We start from the raw sequence: 24,828 nt of genomic DNA, 5'->3' as shown, positions 1-24,828 counted from the left end.
AGCCCAGCCTGACAGCGAGCGCACGCTGCTCGGAGTTTTGTCTCCAGCAGTGAGAATCTGCTGCACCTTTGTGCTGTGCAAGGGCAGGAGTGCAGGCCAGGTGCTGCAGCTGCCCTACCTCGGGGGATGCACTCTGGGAGGGCTCGTTGGCCTCGCTGTCACTGGAGCTGCTCTCGCTCTCCGAGTCGGAGCCCGAGCTGCTCTCGGAGCCGCTGTGGCTGCTCGAGTCATCCCTGGAGTTATCTGCTCCTTCACTGTTGTGCTGGGAAGGCTCAGAATTACTGCAACACAAAGGAGGGACAGCAAGCATTACCCGAGGCACAGGTACAGCCTTCAAATCTTTTCATTAGATGTAACAAAATGCAACATTTTAATCAACATTCAAAAGAAAATTCAGCCAAAGTGAGCCCAGCTCACAGTTCAGGCAACACCTAAAGGTGTTACCCCTCTCTAAGTGGTGTTTTATTTCCAGGAAATATTTAATATTATATTTATTACTATTTAATCACTGATTAAATTCTCATCACTTCTGCTTTATTACAAGCCAAAGGTGAATTTTGGAAACGAGACCAAGCCAGGAGTGCTGCCTGTGCTGCAATCCCCCAGGAATTCCTACCTTCCAGGTGTGCTCCTTGGCACGGTCTTATCGCAGTCCTGCAATTAAAAAAAAGAGCTTGAAGCTTCTAGAAGCTATTTTAGGCTGGTATATACAATTAAGCTGCAAAACATTGGTTTATAGCCTTTAATTTTTTAAAAATACATTATTTGCAGTAGTTTAAATTTCTCTGCATTTCCAAGAAGGAAGAAGCAGTGTTATTTTCTCCAAGTTTTCAGCACAAATCTCTATATTCTGACTCCATTTCTGAGAGTTCCCATTTCTACCACTAATTAACATCCCATTTCCACCTTTTTGAATCAGATGATTCAGCATTTCACGATGATTTTCCTGAGATGCCCAGGGTAAGTGGAGCTCACCAACTCCAAGTTTTCCACTTGAAGAAAATCAAGTACCAGAACTGAGAAGAAACTGGGGGTTATTGGGCAGCACAAACACATATTATATTTTTATTTAGCATGTTAAGTGCCAGTCTGGCAGAAGCTGCATAAAGTTAATCCTGAAAAGAGTAAAAAAGAGATTTTTGGATAAATATTTAGGTGCAGCTGCACTCCCAGGGACTCCTTGTCACCCCAAACATCCCAGGGCACCAATGCACACAGATGTTCACCATGAGCTCTGTCACTGGGATGGCAGAACACAAAGGGGTTTATCTTTAATTAAGGAGCCATGATATCAGTTTTAAAGTGCCCCACTGTAATCTGATGTTCAGAGAAGGCCCATGTGAAATAAGTTAATAAGAATTTCTAGATAAAAGCAAACTGTTTCCACAAAACACAACATTTCAATTTCTTGAAAATGAAACTTTCCCCAAGATCACATTTAGGAGTGCCTGAGGTTTGTCTAAAAACTTTCCATGAGCTTTAGTTCCACAGACCCCTGCTGAGCTGCCAGGTTGCTGCTGGGCCACTCTCCCTGCCAGGGCTGCCCCATGGGTGAGTGCAGTGATTTTTGGGAAGCCATCTGAGGAACATACCTGCTCTCCATCGCTGTCTTCACTACTGCTGAGTTTTAAGTCATCTTTCAACATACTAAGGGAAAAGGGAGAAAGTGAGACAAGTTTTTCCAAGTACTTGAATTACTTGCAAAGCATTCTGCTAGATTTCAACATGGCACTGTTTATCCTGCAGAGGCTGCGTGGGTGAGAGGCACCAGACTGCACTCACACATTTCATGGTTGAGAATGGTGAGTTGAGTCATTCTTAGAGAAGAATGAGGATTCAGGTACTTTGGCTCCTGAGTCCATTCTGTTAAACTTAGAAAGGAAATCTGACACAATTTACTGCTGTGGGAGGAGGTAACTTGTGTTATGTTCAACTTTTTGCACACAATGGGCAAGAATTGTGTTTGGAATGGAGGAAAGCAAGCCAGCCCCAGTGGCTGCTTCCTGTCTCGTGGCACAGTGCAACTGTCCTAAGCCATCATTAATTACTTTATCCAAAGCCATAATTACTGCTGGTAGTCACACACACACAGCTCCACAAACTGAGAATGCATGAGCACAAGGAAAACACACAGCAGGGCCTCTGTGATTATTGGAAACATTTGATTATGAAAATAAAACAGCTTACTCTGTCTGGTTCGATTCACATCTGTGGAGGGAAAATGAGAAAGAATTAAAAGCCTGACTCCTGAGTTTCCCAGTGAGCTGCTCTGCTCATCTGAACAGCAACATCAACCTCTAGGAGCTCACTGCTGAACTACTGCTCATTGCTACCATTTTACAAATGATGCATTCATCTCCTTTTCAAGGGTTTTCTCTACCAGATCATAATCACTTAAAAATACATTTAAAGTTGTTTTGTCACAGCAAACATCATTTTAATTCCTTCTCCTGCATCCCAGCTCAGCAATGCCCAGTGCTGCCTCTTGCTCTCAGGGCTCTCCCACTCCCAGCCCTGGCACAGTTCCCTCCCAGCCCCTTCCTGAACTACCTGATTTTGGGACACTGACTCCAGGGTTGGATGAACTGGAGGGGGTTTCTTTTGTTTTATTTCTTTCCCATAGGTCAGGTGCTTTTTCCATCTTACCAATTCTGTGGCAGAAGCACCAGGCTGCACCCTGGGAGTGCATCCCAACAAAAGTTAACTGGGGCATGTTACTAACCCAGAGTCAGCTTTCAGAGTCTGCAACCTTCATTAACACACTGCTAAATATTTATTTTTATGGGCAGATTTATTTGGAAACCACCTTTTAACTGCATATCACAACTTTTTAAGTATGAGAAAGGTGGACTACAGCCGTGCAGAACATTCCAGTTGCCTCTGAGTTTTTCTGTGTTCAAAACATTTGTCAGGGACTTAAAGGGAGAGCAGAACAAACCTCACAGGATCCCAGACCCCGTTTTCTGTCTCCTCCAATCCAAAACCTCTCCTCATCCTGAATTTGTGCAACCTCCAGCTGCCAGCTCTGTTAGCTCCCATCCCAGGCTGATGCCCTTTCTGATTCCAAGCCAATTCCAAGGTCCAAACTCCTGCTCCTCTGCTGGCAGCTGACAGGACAGCAAAGGAGCAGAAAGGCAGCTCAGGGTATTTTTGCTCACTCCAGTGAGCAATATTTGCTTTATTGTCCCAAAAACCTTTTGCTGCCAGCCAAGGAGAAGGATGCTGGAGTGTCACTCACATTCTACTACACACCTTTTCCTAAATCTGCTAAAATACAACTTGTGTTTGTGAAATGTTTTCCCAGCAGGCACTTACGATTTGGATTGATGACCATTGGATGTTTTGGATGAGGGATTGTATCGTTCTAGGAGAGGAAAAGAAGAAAAGCACAGCTGAAAACTCAGGCACAGCAGAGGAAGTCCCCCCAGAGCTGCCACAAGGATGGATAAAGCAAGGCCATGTGAGGGGACAGGAGGGAGCAGCACCCAGGGGACACCAGGTACCACCTGCCCCAGGCTGAGGGAGGGAGCAGTGCAGAGCAAAACACCAAATAATCTAACCAAGAAAATAGAGAAAATTGTTTAAATCATTGCTGTGTAAACCAAGCCACAATAATTTGTTATTAACAGTGGAAAACTGTTCTGCTGCTAGCACGATGAAATTCTTGCCTTACACATGCAGGACCTGGGACACAGATCCATCTGCTGAGCTCTGACTGCTCCAGCATCCCCACACAGAACCCACACCCCAAAATCCAACTCACACACTAATTCTGGCAGCAGGAATACACCCTGAAAAAAATCTGCTCCTTAGTCTGGGGCTTCTTCCCTGCCCTTTTCTTTCATTCTGTAAATAACTGGGTGCAGCTCAACAAAAACAAGAACTGAGGCTGTTAAAAGCTCTCCAGAAAATCCAAACAGGCCCAGGAAACTGGCTCTGTGTTTAATTAACCTTGGCTCTTCTTTCCCACACCTAAAGATCAGCTGCTCCCATAACGTGGGCCTACAGTTCAGCATTATGGAATTAAGTTGAATTTGTTTCCTTAAGTCCCCACTGTATCAGATGTTCAGATAAGCTGCTTGTGAATATCTAAGAATAAACCATTCTTCTTTTACTATTTAAGCTGTTTAATCACTTCAAGAGGGAGTGGAAGGACTTTTGGAAGGTAACAGCACTAATTTAATTCAGTTTTACCTGACATTTACTGAATTTCATGCTCATTTCAGTAATATTCAAAACAATGACAGTTTAAAGAAATAAAAGCTACTTTTTTCCAAGGTCCAAAAGTGCAAGAAACTCAAGGACAATAACATGTGACTGAAGTTCTTGACCAGTTCTCTCTCTTGACTTTAAAATGTCAAAGTAAAAATAAATGGTGAAACTGCCAAGTGCTTCTTCGACTGAAATAAGAGCAAAAGCACTCTTCTGTGCCTAAGCAGGGAGTTGGGTTTTTTAAGGTGTTTTGCTTTAGTACTCAGTTATTTTCAAATCAACTATAGAGGCATTTTGTAAAGAACTGGATCAATTAAAATACATCTTTTCCCTCAAACACACCACCCTTCCACTCAGGGATAACCTCCAGGATCTGAACAAGAAATGCAGAAGAAAATCAAGCAACTGTTTAACAGCTTAAAACTTGAGGAAGCAGAGAAAATCTGCAGTCAGCCTCCATCCTGTGAGCAGTCTGGAAAACCTCATTTCCTAAAAGCCCTGAGATCTTGGGAGATGCTGAGAGCAGAAAGACAACAAAAACATTCAACACTTTCCGGGAAGTTTCAGGTACTCACTCTGTTCTCCAGTGCCAAAACTGGACTGCTGAGACTCCTGGGGGAATAAAACATCACAAGTGGGTTTTATTTCAGTGGGAATTCAAGGTGCTAAAAGCCAGGCTGTAAGGGAGATATTCTTTCTACCTAATGGATGACAGTCTCTGGAAAAGGGGAAAAAACAGCAAGAAAAAAAGGGATTCTTTCCCTAGGCCCTGGGGCACCCCGGGTGAGACCTTCACACTCCTCTTCCTCACCCACTTCCTGCTGTTCCCAAGGGCACATCAGGGCTGACCCTCCCAAATCCCCGTGTGACTTCCCCAAATCCCCTCCTCCTCTGTGTTTAGGATGGAGAGAACTGCTCAGGATGTTTGTTTATGCTCCTGACACACACACGAGCTTTGCTGCTGTTTGAAGTGCCTTCCTTCCAACTCTTTCCTCCTCATTTTCCTTCTCCAGGCTCACACAGCAATTGGAACAAAACACCTCAACAAAAACCATTCCTCAGCCACCAAGGAGCACAGGGACAAGGTGAGGTTCAAACGGGACCAGCTCTGCACACTCTGCCCCAAAGGCTCCCCGTGGGTGCCTGGCACACCCGGGCTGGGTGGGCAGCACAGCACTGCAGCCCAGAACAGCCAGGCCTGGGAGGAAGGCAATGAAATGTGTGTTACATCCACAGATGGGCTGGAAGGGACCTCGCAGCCCACCCCGTGCCACCCTGCCATGGCAGGGACACCTCCCACTGTCCCAACCCCTGTGTCCAGCCTGGCCCTGGGCACTGCCAGGGATCCAGGGCAGCCGCAGCTGCTCTGGGCACCTGTGCCAGGCCTGCCCACCCTCCCAGGGAACAATTCCTGCCAGTATCCTACAAAACCAGCCAGGAAAGAGGAAGTCTTGCAGATTTCAGCACTTTTATCATCCTCAGTATTCCCATTTCAGAAAGCCCAATTCTGACTCCCAAGACACAGCTGATTATGAACTTTACTGAAATCCCAAACCCTTGTTTTAACAAATACACAGAGGCTGCTGAGCCACTGCAAGCTCCCTTCCAGGCTCCAGTGCTCTTTTAAAATAGGACCTTCCTGACCTCGTTTCAAAATGAGGACAGCTGATGGCCCCAGAAAAATAAATGGAGTCCAATATTTGCAATTTCCAGTGGTGTATACACATTTTACTTACATGCCCTGGCAATGGCAAACCAGAACTACAATCCAACAATGAATTCCATTTTTCCTGGTCCACCTGTGACCTGGTTTTCCCTCACACCAAGCCAGTGCCAGGCAGTGGTTCCAGAGGCAATTTACAGAATGAAGTTTTTAAACACACAAAAGCTTTACACAGCAAAGCACCCCTGAGATGTTTTCAATTTCCCTCAGCTTTGTATTTCAAAAATAGAACAATGCATTGAACAAGGACTTTGTGGATGGAGATGTTCCTAAGGAGCTTTTCTTGGGAGGTGTTTCAGATACCTCTGATCTTTACTAACTGAAAGGAAGGGACAATAAAAACAATAATAAATTTTAAGAAATAATTCAAGAGCAAAGCGAAGATGAAAGAAGCCTTGTGAACAGCCATGATCCCTTCAAAATAAATCAATTTCTTATCATTTGCACAGGTAGGAGGAGGCAGGTGGGAATCCCTGGTTTTCTTTTGCCACTGGCAGCTCAGCCAAGCCAACAAATTGAGTGAAAAAAGAAACAAAGACCTCAAACACTGCACGTCCAAAGCCACAGCACTGGGGGAGCACGGCGTGGGGAACTGGCACCCCTTCCAGCTGCACATGGATTGGGAATTGTGCAGAACACACCTGCCTAATTCCCCACTTGAGTCAACTTCCTATTTCAGAGGCAAAGCACTGGCTCTCAGCTAAGTGCACTTTAATGAGGTGTTATGGTTCAATGTGCAACTTTTTCCAACTCCCTTGCCATCCACTGGATACATATTTCTTCAAGAAACTCAGAGACTGAAAAAAAAAAAAGCTCTACTTTCAACTCCCAGTTATTGAGAGCAGCAGCTTCTAAAGGTCTGCTTCAGAAAGAAATTGCAACTGAAAGGAAGGAAACCCTTTAAAGCAAAGTAGAATGGACTGAGGTTACACAGGGAAGACACTGGAGCAGGAAACAAAAACTCTGACAAAAACACCTGGAGAGAGGAATTGTGCAGCTGGACAGGAGGCAGCAGGGCTGGGCTCCCACCCCACAGCCAGGTGGGAACATGAGGGGAACATTCCCAGCTGACACCTGGCAGCTCAGGTCAGATCTCCTTTCTGCTGCCCAGGAGAAGTCTGTGCATCCCAGCAGGGAAGGGATGCAGCAGGGCTCGTGCTGGCCCCAGCTCTGCAGAGGGACAGACAGCCACCCCCTGGGAGCCAAGCCTCCCCTCCAGCCCAGCTGGGCTGCTCAGTGCACTGCATGAACACTGCCAGCATTTCTGGAGTGTCTGACTGTGAGCCCACGGATAAAATTATGGAGTGTTAGGTCACAGGATAACATTTTTTATCAAGACACAGCAATCTGCATTTTTCCATAGCATCCACAAAACTTTCCCTGACCTATTTTCATGGAGTTCTCTCTTCTGATCCAAGACTTCCTGGGAACTATTAGATATATTTATAGTAATCAGAGAGGCCCCAGTCAGGAGGTTGGGTTCCTTCGAGTTACTCACTCCCTACACACAGGGAAAGTGATCCCATCCCAAGAGCCAGGCAAATAAAATCAAGTGGTGCACCAAGGGCAGCTCCATTTAATGGGAGCAGGAAGAACACACCAGGCTCAGCCCACAGGGGCAATGCTGTGAAACACTCCAGCAATAAATGGAGCACAGTATGAAAGAGAAGGAGCTTTCCTCCAACAGAACTGCTTGATTAAAGCAAACCACTGTTGTTTTGTTTGGTGGATTCTGCTCTGGGCCCAGACTGCACAGGCCCATGGCTCACTAACTCCCTGGAATTCTGCAGAGCTGCTGCTGCCAAGAATGACAGAGGGGAGAAGGCAGAGGAAATTATAGGCTTTGGATGCAGAGAGAGAATTTGACAGAGTTCCATGGCTAAGATGTGCAGCCACAAAATAAAGAAGCTGGCAAAAAGTCAAAAAGACTCAGAGCTGCCATAAATGGAATTTTTTGCAAACTGGGTGAAGAGACACAATCCAGGTTGAGAGGTTCAAAAATCCTCCTTTTTGTTCAGGCACTGCCAGAGCTGTCAGGGTTACATGGCCTCTGTGCCACAGCCACAGGGATTTCTGCACACCTTTCCCTTCCCAGTCAAATGCCAGGGAAACTAAAACCAAGCAGCCCCACAGCCAAGGGTGCCCAAAATGCAAAGGGAAAATTCCTCCCCAAAGGCTCAGGAATGAGTACTCAAATGAGCAGAGGAATAAGGACCTTTGTTGATGAGGAAAGGTGGGGAATTTCCTTGTAAGAAAAGGTATGAATTATTTCCAGGCTGACAGTTTTACATAGTTCACAAATAAACCCTGAGTAAAAGCAATATTTGCAAGATTAATATTGATCTAATGCTAGGAAAACAGAAAACAGGATTTATTCTAGGTATGCCTTCCAAAGTAAAGCTGGGAACTGAATGGTAAATTCTGCATTTTTTGATACTGAAGAGAAGCAAAATGCAGTGACCAGGGACAGGTCACACAGAGGTGGTGACAGCAGGACTGCCCCTGCTCAGGGATACCCAGGCAGGATGAGAACCTGAACCTGGAGCAGCCTGGGGGAGGCTTGTGGATGTGCCCTTCCAGCAGGGACTGCCACCTTTGGCTGCAGGAAGGTCATGTCAAAGCACTCACATAAAAGGATGGGATTAGGGAGATGACAGTAGAAACCTCAGTGAGAAAGTCTTCTCAAAATGATTCCCTCAGATGTTCTGTTTTGGGGAGCAATTTGGATCAAACAGGAATTTAAGAGCAATTAAGTGGTGCCTAGAACAGCAGCTGGTCAGAGAGAGCATGGTCTGAATTATTACATAGGTGACTTTTAAAAGACAAACAGCAATTTTTTCACTCTGAAGCTCTGCCAAGTTAGGGGTGGAGCACCCCAATTCATCCCAGAGAGATGTTGAGTCTGGAGAAAGATCACGTCGTGGAGCTGAATCTTTTACTGGTGATCAGCAGACCCAGGAACCAGAGCATGAATTCCTGGGTGAGTCAGCTCCCCACGCTGGGTTTTACCCACACTGCCTCCCCTGGCCTTCCAGGATCCTGCAGAGCTGCTCTTCCAGGCAAACAATTCCCAGTGCCCTGCGTGTGCCCTGCAGCTGCCAGCCCCAGCCCCAGGGGAGGCAGCAGCAGAATTCCCTCCTCAGAGGTGTCAGCTCCAGCAGCTCCCCTGGACACGTGCCCTGTGCTCTCAGCAGCACACGGTGGATTCCTCTCTGGAATTAACTGCTTAAACCCTTCAGCACTTCTTAAGAACACAGCAGGTTGGGAAGAGGATCCTTTTGGAACAACTGATTTCTTCAGCAAAACGTGTAATTCTTAAACTGTCTTAATTTTTTGTAATTGAAAATGCAAAAAAAAATCTCACACGACTATTAGTGGACTTCAAACTAAGAGGAAAATTCAGTTTATGCAGAGAAGTCCATTTAAATTTCTGTTTTGCTACATGGAGGGAAACTCACTTGGTTCTGCACAAAATGGTGCAGAGCATTTCCCTGTTAGGGAAAGGGCTCAAAGGCGTTTCCAAGCTTCAGAAGTTTGAAAGTTTGAATTTATCCAACAAAAATTGAAAAGGTAAGTTGCATCACATTTTGCAGACTGTCTGTGCAAAGCAGAGGAAAACCAAGGACATTTTTCATAAGGCCACTGCTGACAGATGAGGTGAAGATAAATAAAGAGAGCCAAAGCACTGAAACAAACCCAGATTACACAGAACTGAATGCAGCAGCTCCAAAATCCTGATCTTTAACTGGAGTAATTTTTTCAACAGCATCCACTGTTGGATTCAGCACTGACCTTAGTTGGAAAGGGGAATTTGGAGGGTTCAGTTTTGCAGGGGGTGTGGATGGCAGTCAGTGGAGGAGGCCAGGAGTGGGTCATCTCCTAAAACACAACAAAACCACAAGTTATTAACAAAATAAATCAGATTTCAACTTGCAATCTGGATTCTCCCAATTTTCAGTTCACTGTTCACCCTTCACTAAGCTTTATATTCAAATCTTAATTTCCCAAATGTGCAACCAAGATTTTGCATGTAAACCTGAATGTTAAATTGCTACCCAGGAGAAGAGAGAGTTATGACACAATAGCAAGCAGCAAGGCATAAATCAATCAGCTGGGCTGGCCTGAAGATAAACTGCAGTGCAAGTCAGAGTGTGAGGGGAGAAGAATGCTAGGAAAGGGAAGCCTGTAGAGTTTGAGGAAAAGGGGGAAATCAAATGCCTGCAGCTGGAAAGTGCCTCCTGTCCTCCCACAGCATCCCCAAGGCCCTGGAGGCCTGAAGGCCACAGGAAATAATAAGCCATGGAAATGCTCCAGAGGGGCCTGATGATCCTTTTGTGAGAGCAGACACAGGACAGGGCACCACAGGAGGGGTAAAAGGACTCGGGAAAATAACCCAGGCATGAGAGAGGGAAAGGGCTGCCATGGGGCAGCAAAGCATTTAATAGAACCTAAAATACCAGGATTAAAACCTGTAACTGGGTGGAAGAAATGCAGTTCTGGTTGTCAGGGAGGAGGAATGCAGGGAGGATCTCCAGGAGATGATGTGCACACCACAACAGCCGTGGCCAGCTCTGCTCCCAGTTTGGCCCAGTCCCCCTGGAGAGCCCTCCTGTGCCAGCCTGCTCCTGGACAGGCTGTGACACTGCAGAGACCTTCCCTCCTTGGGAATGGCTGTACTTTCAACAAAGTAGGGAACAGGAACACCAAGAACTTACTTTGAGGATTTCATCCACGCAGCTCACCTCACCAGAAGCTGATGCCTACAAATCAAAACTCAAAATTAACATCTCCCAGATTTTCCAGGGACTAGAAACAGTTAAAAACAAACTTCAGTCCTTATTGTGACTCATATGGACTCTACATAGACACAAACAGCCCTTGCTAACTCTTTTCATCAATTTTAACATCAGATAGATCCATGTTTTTACGGCATGAGTCACAGTTATGAAAAGCAAATACATGACATCCATAAAACTGTGATAATAATCTCTCACTTTTCACTTGACAGTTGAAGGGATCACAGGCAGGCAGTGATATTAAAAACTTGTAGAGAGGGGAAAGAGAATCACAGCTTTCAGTCATTTCCTGGAAGCAGCCCCAGGATAATATCTGAATTCAAGTGCAGGACCGTGAATGCACAGGAATGACAAACTGCATTCCCAAGCAAAACACTCATCACAGAGAGATCCCAGAAACAGCAATAATTACCAAACTATGAATCCTCTGCACCCCTGGCTGCCACAAGCAGAGAGAAGCAAAGCTATTTAAGGATTTACTGCATCAGCATTGATGTGGCAGGTCTTCACAAATAAAGTAATTTCTGATTTCCTTACCTGGGTGCTGGATCTTACTTTGCTATCTGTTGCAATCCCAGGAACAAGGGCTTTTCTCTGGCTACCATGATTCCAGCAGTTAGACAGGAGATGAAATGAGACTTTATTACTAGCAAAGGCACTCTCCTTGTAAGTGAGCTGGAGTCAGAGTCAGTGTCCTAATGATTTGGGAATTACCAAACTCCTCCAAGTTGTTAACCCAATAGCATTTCATATCCAGCACAACTGATAAAAGTTCTGCACCCTGTTCCATTTTGTGTGAAGGTATAATAATCACATCTAGTAATTGCTACTCACTTCAAAAGAAAATCTGATACCCGTATATTGTATCAACAACTCTAAGTCAATTCAGCTCCCAGGAACAACAATGTATTTACCTAGCTTGTCAAAATATTTGTGGATATCCTACAATTTCCCTAACTCCTGACTAGAGAAATACTCTGTGAAAATTGGCCTCTTGGGGTTAAGTAAGCCTTTCTGAACGTCTCAGCCTTTATTTAATAAAAAACCCACTATCCACACTGAAGAAGCAGAAGACAAAATGCTCCCCACTGAAAATACAGTTTAGGTGAATGTGCTTTGAGTAACAAAAACACAGTGTTTACTAAAAACTCCATTTGGGTTAGGCAAATTGAGATTTTGGAGACGCTGGAAAATCCCAGCCCAGGTGGATTTACATTTCAGAAGGCAGGACAGGGCCAGCAACTTACATCCAGCGGCTGAGAAGGAATCTTCAGCTTGGTCAGGTGGGCCTTGCTGCTGGGCTTCAGCTCGCTGACGCCGCTGCCGTGGCTCTGGCCGCTGTAGTGTTCCGAGGATAGCTTTGGTTCCATGGACTCCTGCCCGTCCATCGGCCTCACGTAGGCAGTGGGTTTCTGCAACATTGAGCTGGACTTGGACATCAGCGAGGGGGGGAAGGACTGGTTCGAGTGCTGCCCGCTGGCGAACGAGGGCACGCGGGAGGGGGAGTCCCAGCTGGGCTCGGGGTCCCGGGGCGACTTGGAGCGCTGATGGTCCTTGCCGTGGTGGTCGCTGCCGTGGGCTCTGGAGTGGCCGGAGGCCAGCGAGGACACGGCCGGCGGCTTCCCGGGGCTGCCGGAGCGGCCCTTGGAGTGCTCCGAGCCGTGCTGGCCCTTCTTGCGGCCGCCGCCGCCGTAGGAGTCGCGCTCGTGCCGGGTCCCCGCGCCGGCCGCGCCGCCCCCCGAGCGCTGCCCGTGGCCCCCCAGCCCCTGCGAGCGCTTCTGGGACTGGGCCGAGGTGCTGGGGGCCGGCCCCACCGGGGTCCATTTGCTGCTCTGGTGAGAGCCCGCGCCGTGCCGCTGCTCGCCGAAGAAGCCGGGCGTGGGTTTGTCATCGGGCGCCGCGGGAACCGAGGGCTTGGGGATGGCCACGATCTTCTGCAGCGGCCGCTCCCCGATGAGATCCGTCATCTCGTCATAGTTCCCGAGCATGCTCTGGATGCGGCTCGACAGCTTGTCTTCTTTGCTGGTCTGGGACAACAAGCCACCAAAAGCGGGATTTAGAACCAATTTAGAACCAATGACAACTTCACATGACGTTAAATGATCTGATGATCAACCTGAATTTCAGCTAGAATACACCCCCTTTCTTTGCCACTTTCCAATTCTGAATTTTAGTCCTCAAAACAGCAATTTGACTCCCCAAAACATATTAAAAACATATAACAATACATATTTAACTCCCTAAAACATACTAAAAATTTGGCAGCGGGGAGAGCTGAACCAGCAATAATCAAATAGTGCACTGCTGAGCTGGACGCCAGGTCCAAAGCTGCAGATGCCTCCTGTCACCTTACAGACTGTAATTTCTCTAATACAGAATGCATCAGTCCTAAAAGGTTTTAATTAGCAGTAAAATAAAATCAACTTAACCTCACCCCCGTAAGTCATTTTTAATTGGTATTTATATTGGCACGATGTTTGTTGCACGCAGTTAAAAGAGTTCTTTGTTCTATAACAATTTTGTTTTCCAATTCTGGGATCCTGGATCATTCCCTCATGCATCCCAACCAGCTCCAGTTAACTTCACACATGTGGAATTTGGTTATCAAGCACAGGAACAAAAAAACCATCAGGTATTTCTCAACTTTCCTCCTGCAGGAACAGAGTTTTCAGTCATGTTTTACTTCTTGCAACCCAGCTGGAATTGCAGCAAGGGAAGGGTTTGCTTTCAAAGTGAGTTTTGAACTACGTAATTAACCTATTAAACAATATTTTATTAGTTATTCCAGAATTAGGTTATTTTTTCCAGTACTGTTCAGTAAATCAACCTGGAAGGAAACCCAGCACAGGCTGAAAGCTGTGTAGGACCACAAACAGAATCAGCTCCTTCAAAACAAACTAAAACATCAGATACAAACTACTGCAGCACTAGTCAGAGCTGATAATTCATATCAAACATAGTCATATCAAATATTCCAGCATTTTGAATTAACCTCCTATTTAAACATTCTCTTCCTGAACTTATCCAGGTCTGGATTACGTTGATGAAAGGTTAGAAAGTTTAGCAACAGGCTAGAGCACCCCAAAAATGGCAATTTGGCAGCACACAAGGACAGTTTCATTGTTTTGAGTCACTGTATGGAAGGTGAAGGAAGGAAAAAATTTTGATGGTTTTATTTTCCTTTTTCTCACTCCCTATAAGGCTCCTCCCCTTCCCAAGCATTACAAATCTGCCAGAGGAGCTGTGACTGTCCAGCTTTATTTCAAAGCCCTGCTTAAACACCTGGCTGCCCAAAGAGCTTTTGATCTAACAAGAATGCAGATAAAATATGAATAACATGATTTCTGTCACAAACCCTGCATTTTCCTGAGGTGCAGGGACTCACCACTTTGTAGGGTTCAGCAAAGAGAGGAGAGTTGGGTGGGAAGGCTTCGTCCCCCTGCTGAATTTCTTGATTGCGCCTTTCCCTTTCTTTCATTCGCAGCACATTCCGGTCTTCACGGTTCATGTTGCTACGAGCAAAAAAAAACATCACTGCTGATCACACAGGGAGGCAGGAGGGATGTGGGGTACCAGGGGAGGGATGAGAGTGCCCACAGGAGGGATCTAAGGGCCCCCAAGCAGCCTCTGGCCCTGTTTGGCCATGGAATGATCTCTGTAAGGAGCCACCGAGGGCCACAATTCCTCAGAACTGTCCCATTTCCTAAGGGCTGTAACCCCCAACCCACAGCTGGCTCCTAACAGGGAAACTTTATGCAGCAATAAAAAAAATAAAATTGAAAAAAAATCCACCAGGTCCTCAGGCAAGCAGCTATTTCAAACCACTTCATCCGCTCGAATCATCTCGGCTCCAGCCCACGCCAAACATCTCCCATTCATTTCTAAAATACCTTTTCTCCCCCACATCCCCCAGATGTTCTGCCATCCCCCCCACGAATCACTGCTTGACTTCTCCTGTAGATTAGGGTTATTTTTGGTGCTGACATACCTTTTTTTGGCACCCATTCTCCAACATATTCTAACCTCAAGCTTTGATGTGGTTTCTAGGTCTCTCTCCCTCCCCGACTCCCAAAGGCATTTCAACTCAAAGCAGTAATTTCAGGGAAGTTCTGGCAATAATGCACCTTTTGCTTTGGACCATATCCTCCTACTGCAAAAATGCAGATTAAGAACCTGCCAATCCCCCTTCTCAACAAACTTCCCTTTGCAGTTTGGTCTTGCTGCTTGTGTTAACAGAAATACACCAAATTCTTGCAAAAAACACACAAAACCTGGAAAGATTCCCTCTGAGCTTGACACAGCATTGGGACATAAAGGAGTAAACAGCATGAGATGATAAATAAGACGCCACTAACTCCTTTAACATCAAACCCCAGAGTGCTGTGGGTTGGGAGGGGCCTCAAAGGCCACCCAGTGCCACCCCTGCCATGGCAGGGACACCTCCCCCTGTCCCCAGGTGCTCCCAGCCCCATCCAGCCTGGCCTTGGCACTGCCAGGCATCCAGGGGCAGCCACAGCATCTGCCACACTCTGCATCAAGGGATTTAGAAATGTTCTTTCCTGATCTGCACAAAGCACAGGAGGTGCATCTGGAAAAGAAAGTGATGTTCCACCACATAATTTGCAGTCTAAAATGAAAATGTTGGCTGCTTAGAAAATCATTATTTCATGTCTTTAGACAGCTGATTATTAAAAATAATAAATGACTTGCTAGAGCATGTCTCTGAAACTGTGCAAACACAGCTATTGCATTCTCAACAAGAAACTTCCACCCATCAGCCAGTTTTTAAAACACCAGTCTTCTCACCTCAGTAACATTTTTGCCTCTTACATTTCTCCCCATTTGGCTCCACTTTGCCTGTTGCTCTGAAAGCAGTGAAATCTCAGAGGCTGCCCAAAGCAGACCAAAGCCAGGCTGCAAGCTGAGATCTTTGATGCTTTCTAAGGCACCAGGTTTGTTGTATTTCCCTGCCTTGCACACAAGGTACAAGCACTGGCATAGCCCAACTCTGTGCTGATACCAAACCCATGAATACAACTTATATTTTATGTGAAAAATCACTTTTTTTCTGCAGTTCTCCTGGAACCTGCTGAGCTCATGTAACCACAGGTGGCCACCAGGGCTGAGAGAGGGACCTGGCACTGGAACGTGGCCAGCAAACTCCTGGGGTCACTCTGGCACTGACAACAAACTTGTTTTAGAAGTCTGAGGCTTGAAAAGCTCATTCTTGAGACTGCAGCCCAATTTGTTACATATGTAGGATTTCAACACAGATAAATATCAGATTTAATTATAGACACTGATCAGTTAAAGCCAACTGGAACAGTCTGAGTCCATGGCATTTAGTATTAAAGGCAGATTTGGAGGCAGGGAATAGGAATGCTCTGGCTCTGGGTGGTTCATTCCCACCAATACACTAAGATCAGGAATTACATACATCTATAGATCCAGAATATTATAATCTTAACAAAGAATTTTATATCTGTTTTCCAAATAGAGGGTTAAATATTTACAAAGACCTTCACTATTTTTTACAGAGATAAGCATCACCTTTTAAAATTGCACCAACATTTCCTGTACCTCTCAGAGCAGAAGAAAAACCCATCATTTGTACCACCACTGTCACCAAAAGGAACATTACAACAAAGATTCACTTGAGATGTGAGCTGGTGCAAACCCAGAGCTGATCTGGCTGTACCTGCCCAGGTCAATGTAAAATTAGTCATCAGAAAGACACCAGTTAATGACACTTCCAACCACTCCTCCCCAGCCTTTTGTAACACAGTAAATGATAAACACCCTCATGGGGACTCACCTTGACTGACTGTATGGGGATTTAGCTAGCTTTCTTTAACTCTTTTACATTTTTTATTAGAGCAAATAGTTTGTCTGTGATACGAGTTAGACTTGTTGGTATCTAATCACCCAATCTCCACACAGAGCTATTTTAAGTGCCTATAATGTGTACCAGGCCATTAAAATCACACCAGCATGAAATGTGGAAATAGGGGAAGTCCGTGGGGCTTCCTTAGCTCTGTACTTCAGACAGCTTCCCACTCAAACCCACAGCCACGGGCTGCAGAAGGGAAATGTTCCCATGCTCAGGAAAAGCAAGGAGGTGTTTTGAAAGGCAGATGACCGAGGCTGTCTGCTGATCAGCACTGCTGGCAGTGAACCCCAGCAGGTAGGAAACTGCAGCTCAGTTTCAGACCACCTGAAGTTGTAACAAACCTTTAACATCCCCTAAAATGCACTGCTCCCACCACTCCTACCCCGTCCTCTGGGAACAATGACAGCCCCTCTGCTCCTCCCTGCACAGGCCTGGGAGCGGAAGATGAAGAACTTGCTGCCTTGTACCTGGTGCTACCAAGATAATCCTGCTAAAACTCCCCTTTCCCAGGTGGCCTGAGCTAAACAGTGAAGGAGGAGCAGAGCCAGGATGAGAGAGCCAGAACAATGTCCCTGCAGCAAGGGCCAAAGTCATCTTAGTTTCCACATCTGGGAAAAGAGAAGTTCAAAATTTTTTTAAAGAATCAGAGAACAGCCCTCAAGCACAGCAGAGTATTTCCGTTTTTAGGAAGTTGAACTCCACGTGGTTTGAGTCACTCCTCCTGCAGTGTCCCACTGTACTTTGAACAGTCCCTGTGTCTGAGACATCCCTGCACAACCAACCCTTCACATCTCACACCTCTGCTCCAGCTCAACAGGAAGAGCTGAAAGCAAGCAGGAAATCCAGCAGGGAATTCACAGAAACTCCTGAGCCAGCCTCCCCTGTGTGTGTTCCTGAAGCACCATTCCAGGCTGCTCCAGGCACACCAACACCAGCACCACACCCCCAGACCAGACACAGCTTTCCCTTCTCCTTCCAGCCTCTTCCCAAATCCCATCTGGTATTTCTGCTCATCCCTAACCCAACAAGGGCATGCCTTTGGTTGAGAGATCATCACCCTGGGTGTGTAACCTGTGGAATGAAATGGCAGCGCTGGTGCTGCCTTCTCCTCCCACCGGGGGCACATCCCAGCTCTGGGGCTTTTGGAGCACAGCTCCAGCCTAAAGATAAACCCCAACCAGCACTCCCACACTGCCTGAGTTTTCCTGGCAGAGCTGTTAAAGAAAGAAGACCTTGGCCAAACCCTCCTCACCGCTCTGAACCACATCAGGCACCCAAGTGCTCGTTCCAGCTCAGCACCAGCAGCATCTCCTCATCCTCCCAGAGTCCAGGAGGCAAAACCACCAAAGGCAGGGCTGGCCCAGAACGCTGCACAGGCAGCCCAAGCAGAGGGCTCTGAGCCCTCACACCTCAGCCAGAGCACCTCCAAACCTGCCACAACACCTCTGCTTCCTGCAGGACACCCTCGTCTCACCCCAGCCCTTCTGCAGTCTCAGCTGCTTTCGTGAGCAAGAGGAATCAAACAGTTAATTGGTTAATTGGCTGCGATGAAACCCCAATTTTGTTTGACAACTTTTGGCGAAGGATGTGAAGGATAAACAGGCTGAGAGGGAACGTGCAGGATCCCAGCTCCGTGTGGGGCACACCCAGCTGCGGGGGCACACCCAGCTCCCATGATTTCATCCTTTTTTCTTAAAAGGAAGGGGGAAAAGAGCTGGAGAGCCTGCCTGTAACAAGGAACGATATTTTCAGAAGGCATTTAAGAATACCTGAAGCTGCCTTAATGGTGCATGCAAAGATGCCTGTTAATTATTTTAAATACTCTTTTTACCACGGGCAAGGGGCATCTCCGGAGCTGGCACAGGACACTTCTCCCAGCTAGTGTATCAAGTAGGGCATCACCACAAATCCTGCCCTGAAATCATGTCCGTGAGCCTAAAATGCTATTCTGTCAGCTTTTAATAAAACATACTCCCAGAGGAGCTGTTTAAAAAGGGAGATATCGAAAAATAACAACAAAATTAACACAAAAACACTGACACACAAAGAGGAACATGCCTTGGTGTCACCAAGAGCTACTTATAGAATTGTACATAAAATCTTAACTTCCACGTTCTATGTGATGGTGAAGAAGAAAAACAGAGAAAAAATATAACATTTCCCACTAAAACAATAAAGCTTTGCCCAAAAAAGCACAAAAGGGATGATTCTCCAGGACAGGTTTAGAGGATAACTGTGATGGTACAAATACAGAAGCAGCAGAGTACCTTCAGAGTTTTATAACTGAAATAAGGAACACAATTAAAAACAAGAGTTTACACAGAATTCAAGCAGTTTTTGAATGTGTCCAGACAGAGAAAAACCCAACTCCTCAAAAGCATGAAGTTTTCTGTTTCTGTGCCTCACCTTCTGACACAAAGGCTCCCTGCCAAGGGAGGGGATTTGCTTTGGGATGGCTCCTGGTGCACTTGGGACCTGCTCAGCCAAAGGAAAGGCTGTGATACCTCCAGGAGCCCAAAATTCTATCCCAGGAACTGGGAATCACAGGGGTGGCTGCACAGCTGAACACAGGAATCCCTGAGCCACCATCCTGCTCAGCTATTTTGATGAGAATGAACTTTTCCACAGCTCCATCTCCCTCTTTCCAAGGTTTCATTTGAGCTCTTGGGAATACAATTAAAATACAATTGCACTGGTAATATGATACAAATATAAATCAGATTCACCACTAACTGAACATAAACGTTTCTCATTGCTACAATACAAACACAAACCTCCTATCCCACCCTTCACATCAGGAGTTCCTACTGCACATTCAACAGGGAGAACATAAAGTGCCCCAAGAGCTGTCTGGGAACACCTTTGTGCCTACTGAGGGTGGGAGAGCTTTAAATAAAAATAATAAAAAAGTGACTTGGCCTAGGTCTGGTTAATGTTTGACAAGAACTCCCAGGGAGGGCAGAGCCAGCAGTTTGCTGCAGGCACTTCTCCTTCCCACTCAGCTCTGGAGCACCCAGAAATCCCCACCGAGCACGATGTGCCTGGGCTTGTGCTGCTCCCCAGACAAAGCAGCACAAATCCCTCACCACCGTTAGCTGCAGATTCCACAGCACCTTCTGTGGGAGCACTGCCCTAATTCCAGCGTCTCAGACAAGTGATGGTGCAAGTAATTACATCCTGCTGTTGAGTTTTAGCTGCCAGAGTCCCCTTCATCCCCCAAATATCAGGTTACCTGAGGATCAGTCAGCATCTTCCACCTGAGAAGCCAACACACAGCGATGGTGGATAAAAGAATTACAGTCAGCATTTGTAACTCAACACTAACCACTGGAAAAGGACTTGGGGATCCTTTAGAAGGAGCCTCTGTAAGTGTAGTATTTCATTTAACAAGTCCAGATGAGAACTGGGTGCATCATTCATCATACATGAGATTCAGCACACGGAAGCAAGGGAGAAGTGGAGTTTGGGTTGGAAGAGACTTTAAAAATCATCAAGTTCCACACCTCCAGACAAGGTAAGGTAAAAGTGAACCCCCAGCAACTGGATTTTAGAAGCCAAGTCACAGAGGACATTTCTAAATTCAGCACTTGCAGTGCAGCTCATTTAAAACAATTTTAAGTCCATTTTAAAATCATACTACTAAAACAGCTTAAAATTGTTTATATCCGAGAATTTGCAAGACTGGTTTGATGTAATTCACTCAAGGGACCTTAAAAATGCACAACAACACATCTTAAATGCCTCATTTTTGTGCAGAAGTACTACCCAGGAGGGAACACGTCTGGTCCCCCCTCCCTGATGAACACAGAAATTAATTCCCAGCTCTTTTCCTTCACAGGGAGCAGAGCTGCCCAAAGGACATCAGTCCCTCCTTTCTGTCCTGTCTCCTCAGGAAGGGGAGAGGAACAGGAAAGCCCAGCAAGGGACAGCACAGAGCCCTGCTGCCAGGAGCACAGGGAGGTCACTGCTCCAGCCACTGTCCCTCTGCCCCAGGCTCCATCCTGGGAGACCCCCCAGTCCCACAGGGCCACCCCTGACTCAGAGAGGAACCTCGGGGACTGACACCATGAGACACAAAGCCACTAAAATTGTCATTTTCTGCCCCTAGCCCAAGGCCAGGTCAGGATCCCAGGTCACAAAAGGCAGGGGAACCTCAATGAACTGCTGCCACAAGGAGCAGCCCCAGCCAGGAGAGGGAAGTGAAGCTGCTGCTGCTCAGCAAAGCTGAATTTCACCTTTGCCTTCCTGAGCCTCTGCCTCTCTGTTTGCCCATCCTGCAATATGTGCTCTGAGGAACAGGGGGCTTCCTTAAGCAGGCAGTGAATTCCTTACCCTGAGGTGCCACAGCTGAGATCACCCCACCAGCAGTGCAGGCTGACCTCCAGCTCAGCCATCCACCAGGAGCACTCTTTTCTTTCTCAGTTACATCTCTTCCCAGCCAACTTCAGCCCAGTTCCACCTCCCACTCTACCAAGGACATCCTCCCCATCCTTCCCACTCTCCATCGCTGGGAGAGTCTTTAATTCCCCCAGTGCCAAGATGGACCATCAGAAATTCAGCTCTTTTACATGCAATCCTTTCATGTCCACACAGGCTAACCAAAGCATATTCTAACACAGTTTCCCAACAAATTTCTGCCCTTTAATTGGGCAGAAACTTAATAACCCAATTCCTGTGCCTACATGTTCATCTGCTTAAACTTTGAAGCCAAGACAATTGGCATTTAGATTTTATTAAGCAATAGTTATTCAGACATCTAACATTAATCTGGCTATTATCATTCTGACTTCCTCCCAATAATTTACTTTCATAAAAGACATCATTACATTTGAGTGCTATGAACTCTGTGGCAGTAGGATTAAGAAAGTATTCACTTGACAGAAATTCTCAGATAAATCTGCTCTGTGTAAGATTTGAAACAGCAGACAAGGCTTTAATGAGGTGCCATCTAAACCAGGAGTGAAAAGGCAAAAGGGAAAAATCACATTCAAGGTTCACATCCTTCTCCCACCTCAACTAGAGAAAAAGAGAGGAGAGAGAAGTTTATCAGACACTTTAGCCTGGTTTAATTGTCACTTCCTCCAGCCTTGGTGTAAGTTCATGTCTGCACTGTCTCACAAGACATTTATCTTGGACTTCCCATGGTGACCAAGGCTCACGCACTGTGCTGCATCCCCCACTCAGCTGAACACCAGGTTTGAGATAATAATTCTGCAACGTGCTTGTGAGGGATGGAGGAAGAGCAGGAGGATGCTGGGGAGCAGCTCAGCAGGGCAACCAGAATTAAATCTGCACTGTTCCATGATTTAACTCTCCCCAGAACCATGGGAAACCACAGAACAACTGAGAGGGAAATCTGTGTCCAGGCTGCTCCCAGCACAGCTGCAGGGGAGGCTCAGAAGTGGTTCTGGTGCATCCAGGTCAGCAGCAATGATGCTACATGATCATCAATTCATTATTATCACTACTTCCCAAAAGTGGTGCCTTGAACTCCCACAGGGCAGTGCTCCCCACTGGCAGCAGCAGCAGCTCCAGGATTGCTTTACACATTTCACAGAATCCACAATTCTCAGTACCAGAGAAGAGAGAACACAAGTTTTCCTCCCAGTTTCCAGCCCTAACTCGTATTCAAAGGTTCTCCAAACTCAGCATCATTTCTACTTGTCTAAAATCTGCTGTGAGAACATGAGAGCTTTGAGACCTGGGATGCTTCCTGCTACCTTCAAACTTTCTTTTTAAATTTCAACATGCTGAAGATGAGAGCACAGTAGTTTAACTGTGAGAGCACACAGTTTTAATGAATAGCTAAAACTCTGGAAAAGCCTAAGGAAGAGGAGCACTTAAGATTTGCAGGCAGAGCAAAAAAATTTGGAAGGGCCCAGAACTATCTACAGAGGGAAGCTGAAATGCAGCAGGAAAGGCACAGCTTTGATGTGCTGTGCTTCCAAACAAACACTGCTTAAAACATTGGAAAGTTTTCACTTTTCATCCTGCCTACTAAATGCCACCTGTACTTTATAATCCCCCTGAGCAGATTCAGAAAAACATTCACATTTCTGCCCCCACTGAGCAACAGGGTTTTAGTGAAGTATATTTTACCTCAGGAAAACAACTGATAAATGTTAATTTAGCTGTACAAACTCCTTTAATATAAATGACATCATATTTTCCCATAATAATGATGTTTGGGTTTTTTTCCCCCAAAGTTCTTACAACTTTTTGCACTTTTCTGGATGTGGCCCTAAACCAAAAGACAATAAACTACAAAATACAGAATTCTACCAACACATTTCTCTTCCAGCCAGGGAGACTCGGAGAGTTTTGCCACCAGAATGAGAAATTCAGCTTTTTGTGGCATGAAATTAAAGGCAAACACAAGGACATTGCAAAAGCTGAGTCAAAATTCAGTTGGGTTTCAAAACCCTTCATGCAAGAGGCCACTTCACACCGAGCTGGGCCAGAGCTGGAGCCTGGAAATGTCTCTGGAAGAGCCAAAATTGCCTCAAGTGCCACAGAAATTCCATGGTGGGAACTGCCACAGCTCCAGGCTGTGCTGGGCAAACCAGCTGCAGCTCAGCAGGCACCAGCACTGATGGAACCCCAGCCAGGGGCTCAATTCATGGAATTCTGCTAAACACAAGTTCAAATTAATTTTTTCTAAGGTATGATTCACTATTCATAGTGAGAGTCACACATAATTTTTTAAAAATTGAATAATGCACTGGAATAAATTGTATAGCAAGGAATCAGCCCATTAGAGCAGCTAATGAGATCCAAATCTCATACTCTAAAATAGCAATGGAGATTAAACCACACCCATTTCTGACCATCTTGAGCTTCAAGTCTGTCAGCAAATCATGACTGGATGGATTTCAACCCTCCTCTGAATAAATAAGAAAAAACAAACAAAAACATTTCTGAATGCCAATTCAGCATGGACCTAGCTTCACGTGGCCAGGAAATAATGCAACTTTTTCCACTAAAAAAAAGGAGAAAGCTGAAGAAAAAACCTGAAGAAAGAACCTGAAGAAAGTAGGTTTTTAGGAGGTTATTAGTGATTAACAAATTTAAGCTGAAGACTACTTGTTAAAACTCTCCTATTAAAACATATTTCTGGTAATTATTGGCTAAGAATGTGTCACAGTGCAAAGTCCTTACTTGTGTTTTTTGCTCATTAAATATAATTAGTGGCGCTCTTTCAGCACGAGCAATTGCTCCAGGAAAAACCTTTTCACCCTTTATCTTTCAGAGGCTGCTTTACACCAAACACCAGTTTCCACCATGGCAAATCAATGCTATTATATGATGCTAATTTATCCTATCAGCATCAGAAGGCTAAATTAAATCTAAATTAATTAATTTTAAAAGAAATTAATGAGCTAGAAAGCCCAAACTTCACCAGGCAATTTAAACCAGTATTCCATGTGGCCACAGTGCTTTTCACCCCAGCCAGAGGGATTCCAGCAGCTCCACACCAGTAAGAGTCAGAGGTGAACTGGAAGGCTCAGTGGGAAATGTCAAACAAACACAGCACCTCACTCCAAAACATAAAAACCTCCTCAAAACACACAAACAAACTCTCAGGAAGCTCTGTTCCGCACAGGACAACTCAGAACATAAAAAAAAACCCAGGGGAAAGGAAAAATACCAGTACATGAGTCCATTTAACCTCCTCTTGGCCAACCTTTGTGCTTCAAGGCCTCTTGAAGTTACAAAAACCCAGTAATATTAGGAGATCTTTGGAAAATCAAGCATTTTTCACCCAGCAATTTCCATTAGGTTAATTTCATTTATGCCAAAGCACAGGACAACTTGCTGAAGTTACAACATGTTCCTTTATGTTCTTCAACCTGTTTCCCATATTCAGTTTTTTGAAATTTCCATCCTAATGTTTTCAAGTCTGGATTTTGACCAAACAATTTTAAAATTATCTTTAAACAAGGAAATGCTTATGTTAATTGTAACGCAACACTGGAAAGTTACATTGGCAGATCTCTCCAATTATTGTTTTTTTCCACAGAAACTCTGGTTATTCCTCTGCCCACGAAATGCACGACATCACACAAATCAAATTCCCATTTTGATGTAGCTTTTTTTGGTTTGCTGTTCCCCTTCCCTGCAGGAAAAGCAGAATTATAGAATTGTTTAGGCTGGAAAAGCCCTCCAAGTTCCTCGAGTCCAACCATTCCTGCTGCCCCAAGTCCCCC

The 24,828-nt window shown here is 45.6% G+C and overlaps 1 protein-coding gene across 2 annotated transcripts in view; it reads right to left on the bottom strand.

Moving 5' to 3' along the window:
• Positions 1-24,828, bottom strand: part of AFF4 (ALF transcription elongation factor 4) — a 46,597-nt gene that overhangs the window by 16,013 nt on the left and 5,756 nt on the right. For both annotated transcript variants that reach the window (XR_010347337.1, XM_064388143.1), the window contains exons 2-11: positions 14,117-14,243; positions 11,979-12,758; positions 10,651-10,695; positions 9,728-9,814; positions 4,788-4,824; positions 3,316-3,364; positions 2,188-2,208; positions 1,593-1,647; positions 617-654; positions 119-281 (exon numbers count right to left, since the gene is read on the bottom strand). Coding sequence is in view for 1 of the 2 variants with exons in the window: in XM_064388143.1 (XP_064244213.1) it covers positions 119-281; positions 617-654; positions 1,593-1,647; positions 2,188-2,208; positions 3,316-3,364; positions 4,788-4,824; positions 9,728-9,814; positions 10,651-10,695; positions 11,979-12,758; positions 14,117-14,239 (1,398 nt within the window). In the remaining variant the exon portion in view is untranslated. The remainder of the gene's footprint in view (positions 1-118; positions 282-616; positions 655-1,592; positions 1,648-2,187; positions 2,209-3,315; positions 3,365-4,787; positions 4,825-9,727; positions 9,815-10,650; positions 10,696-11,978; positions 12,759-14,116; positions 14,244-24,828) is intronic.

The sequence above is a fragment of the Passer domesticus genome, chromosome 13 (assembly GCF_036417665.1).
Source record: "Passer domesticus isolate bPasDom1 chromosome 13, bPasDom1.hap1, whole genome shotgun sequence".
NCBI classification, from domain to species: Eukaryota; Metazoa; Chordata; class Aves; order Passeriformes; family Passeridae; genus Passer; species Passer domesticus.
This window is presented reverse-complemented; position numbering and strand designations above follow the sequence as displayed.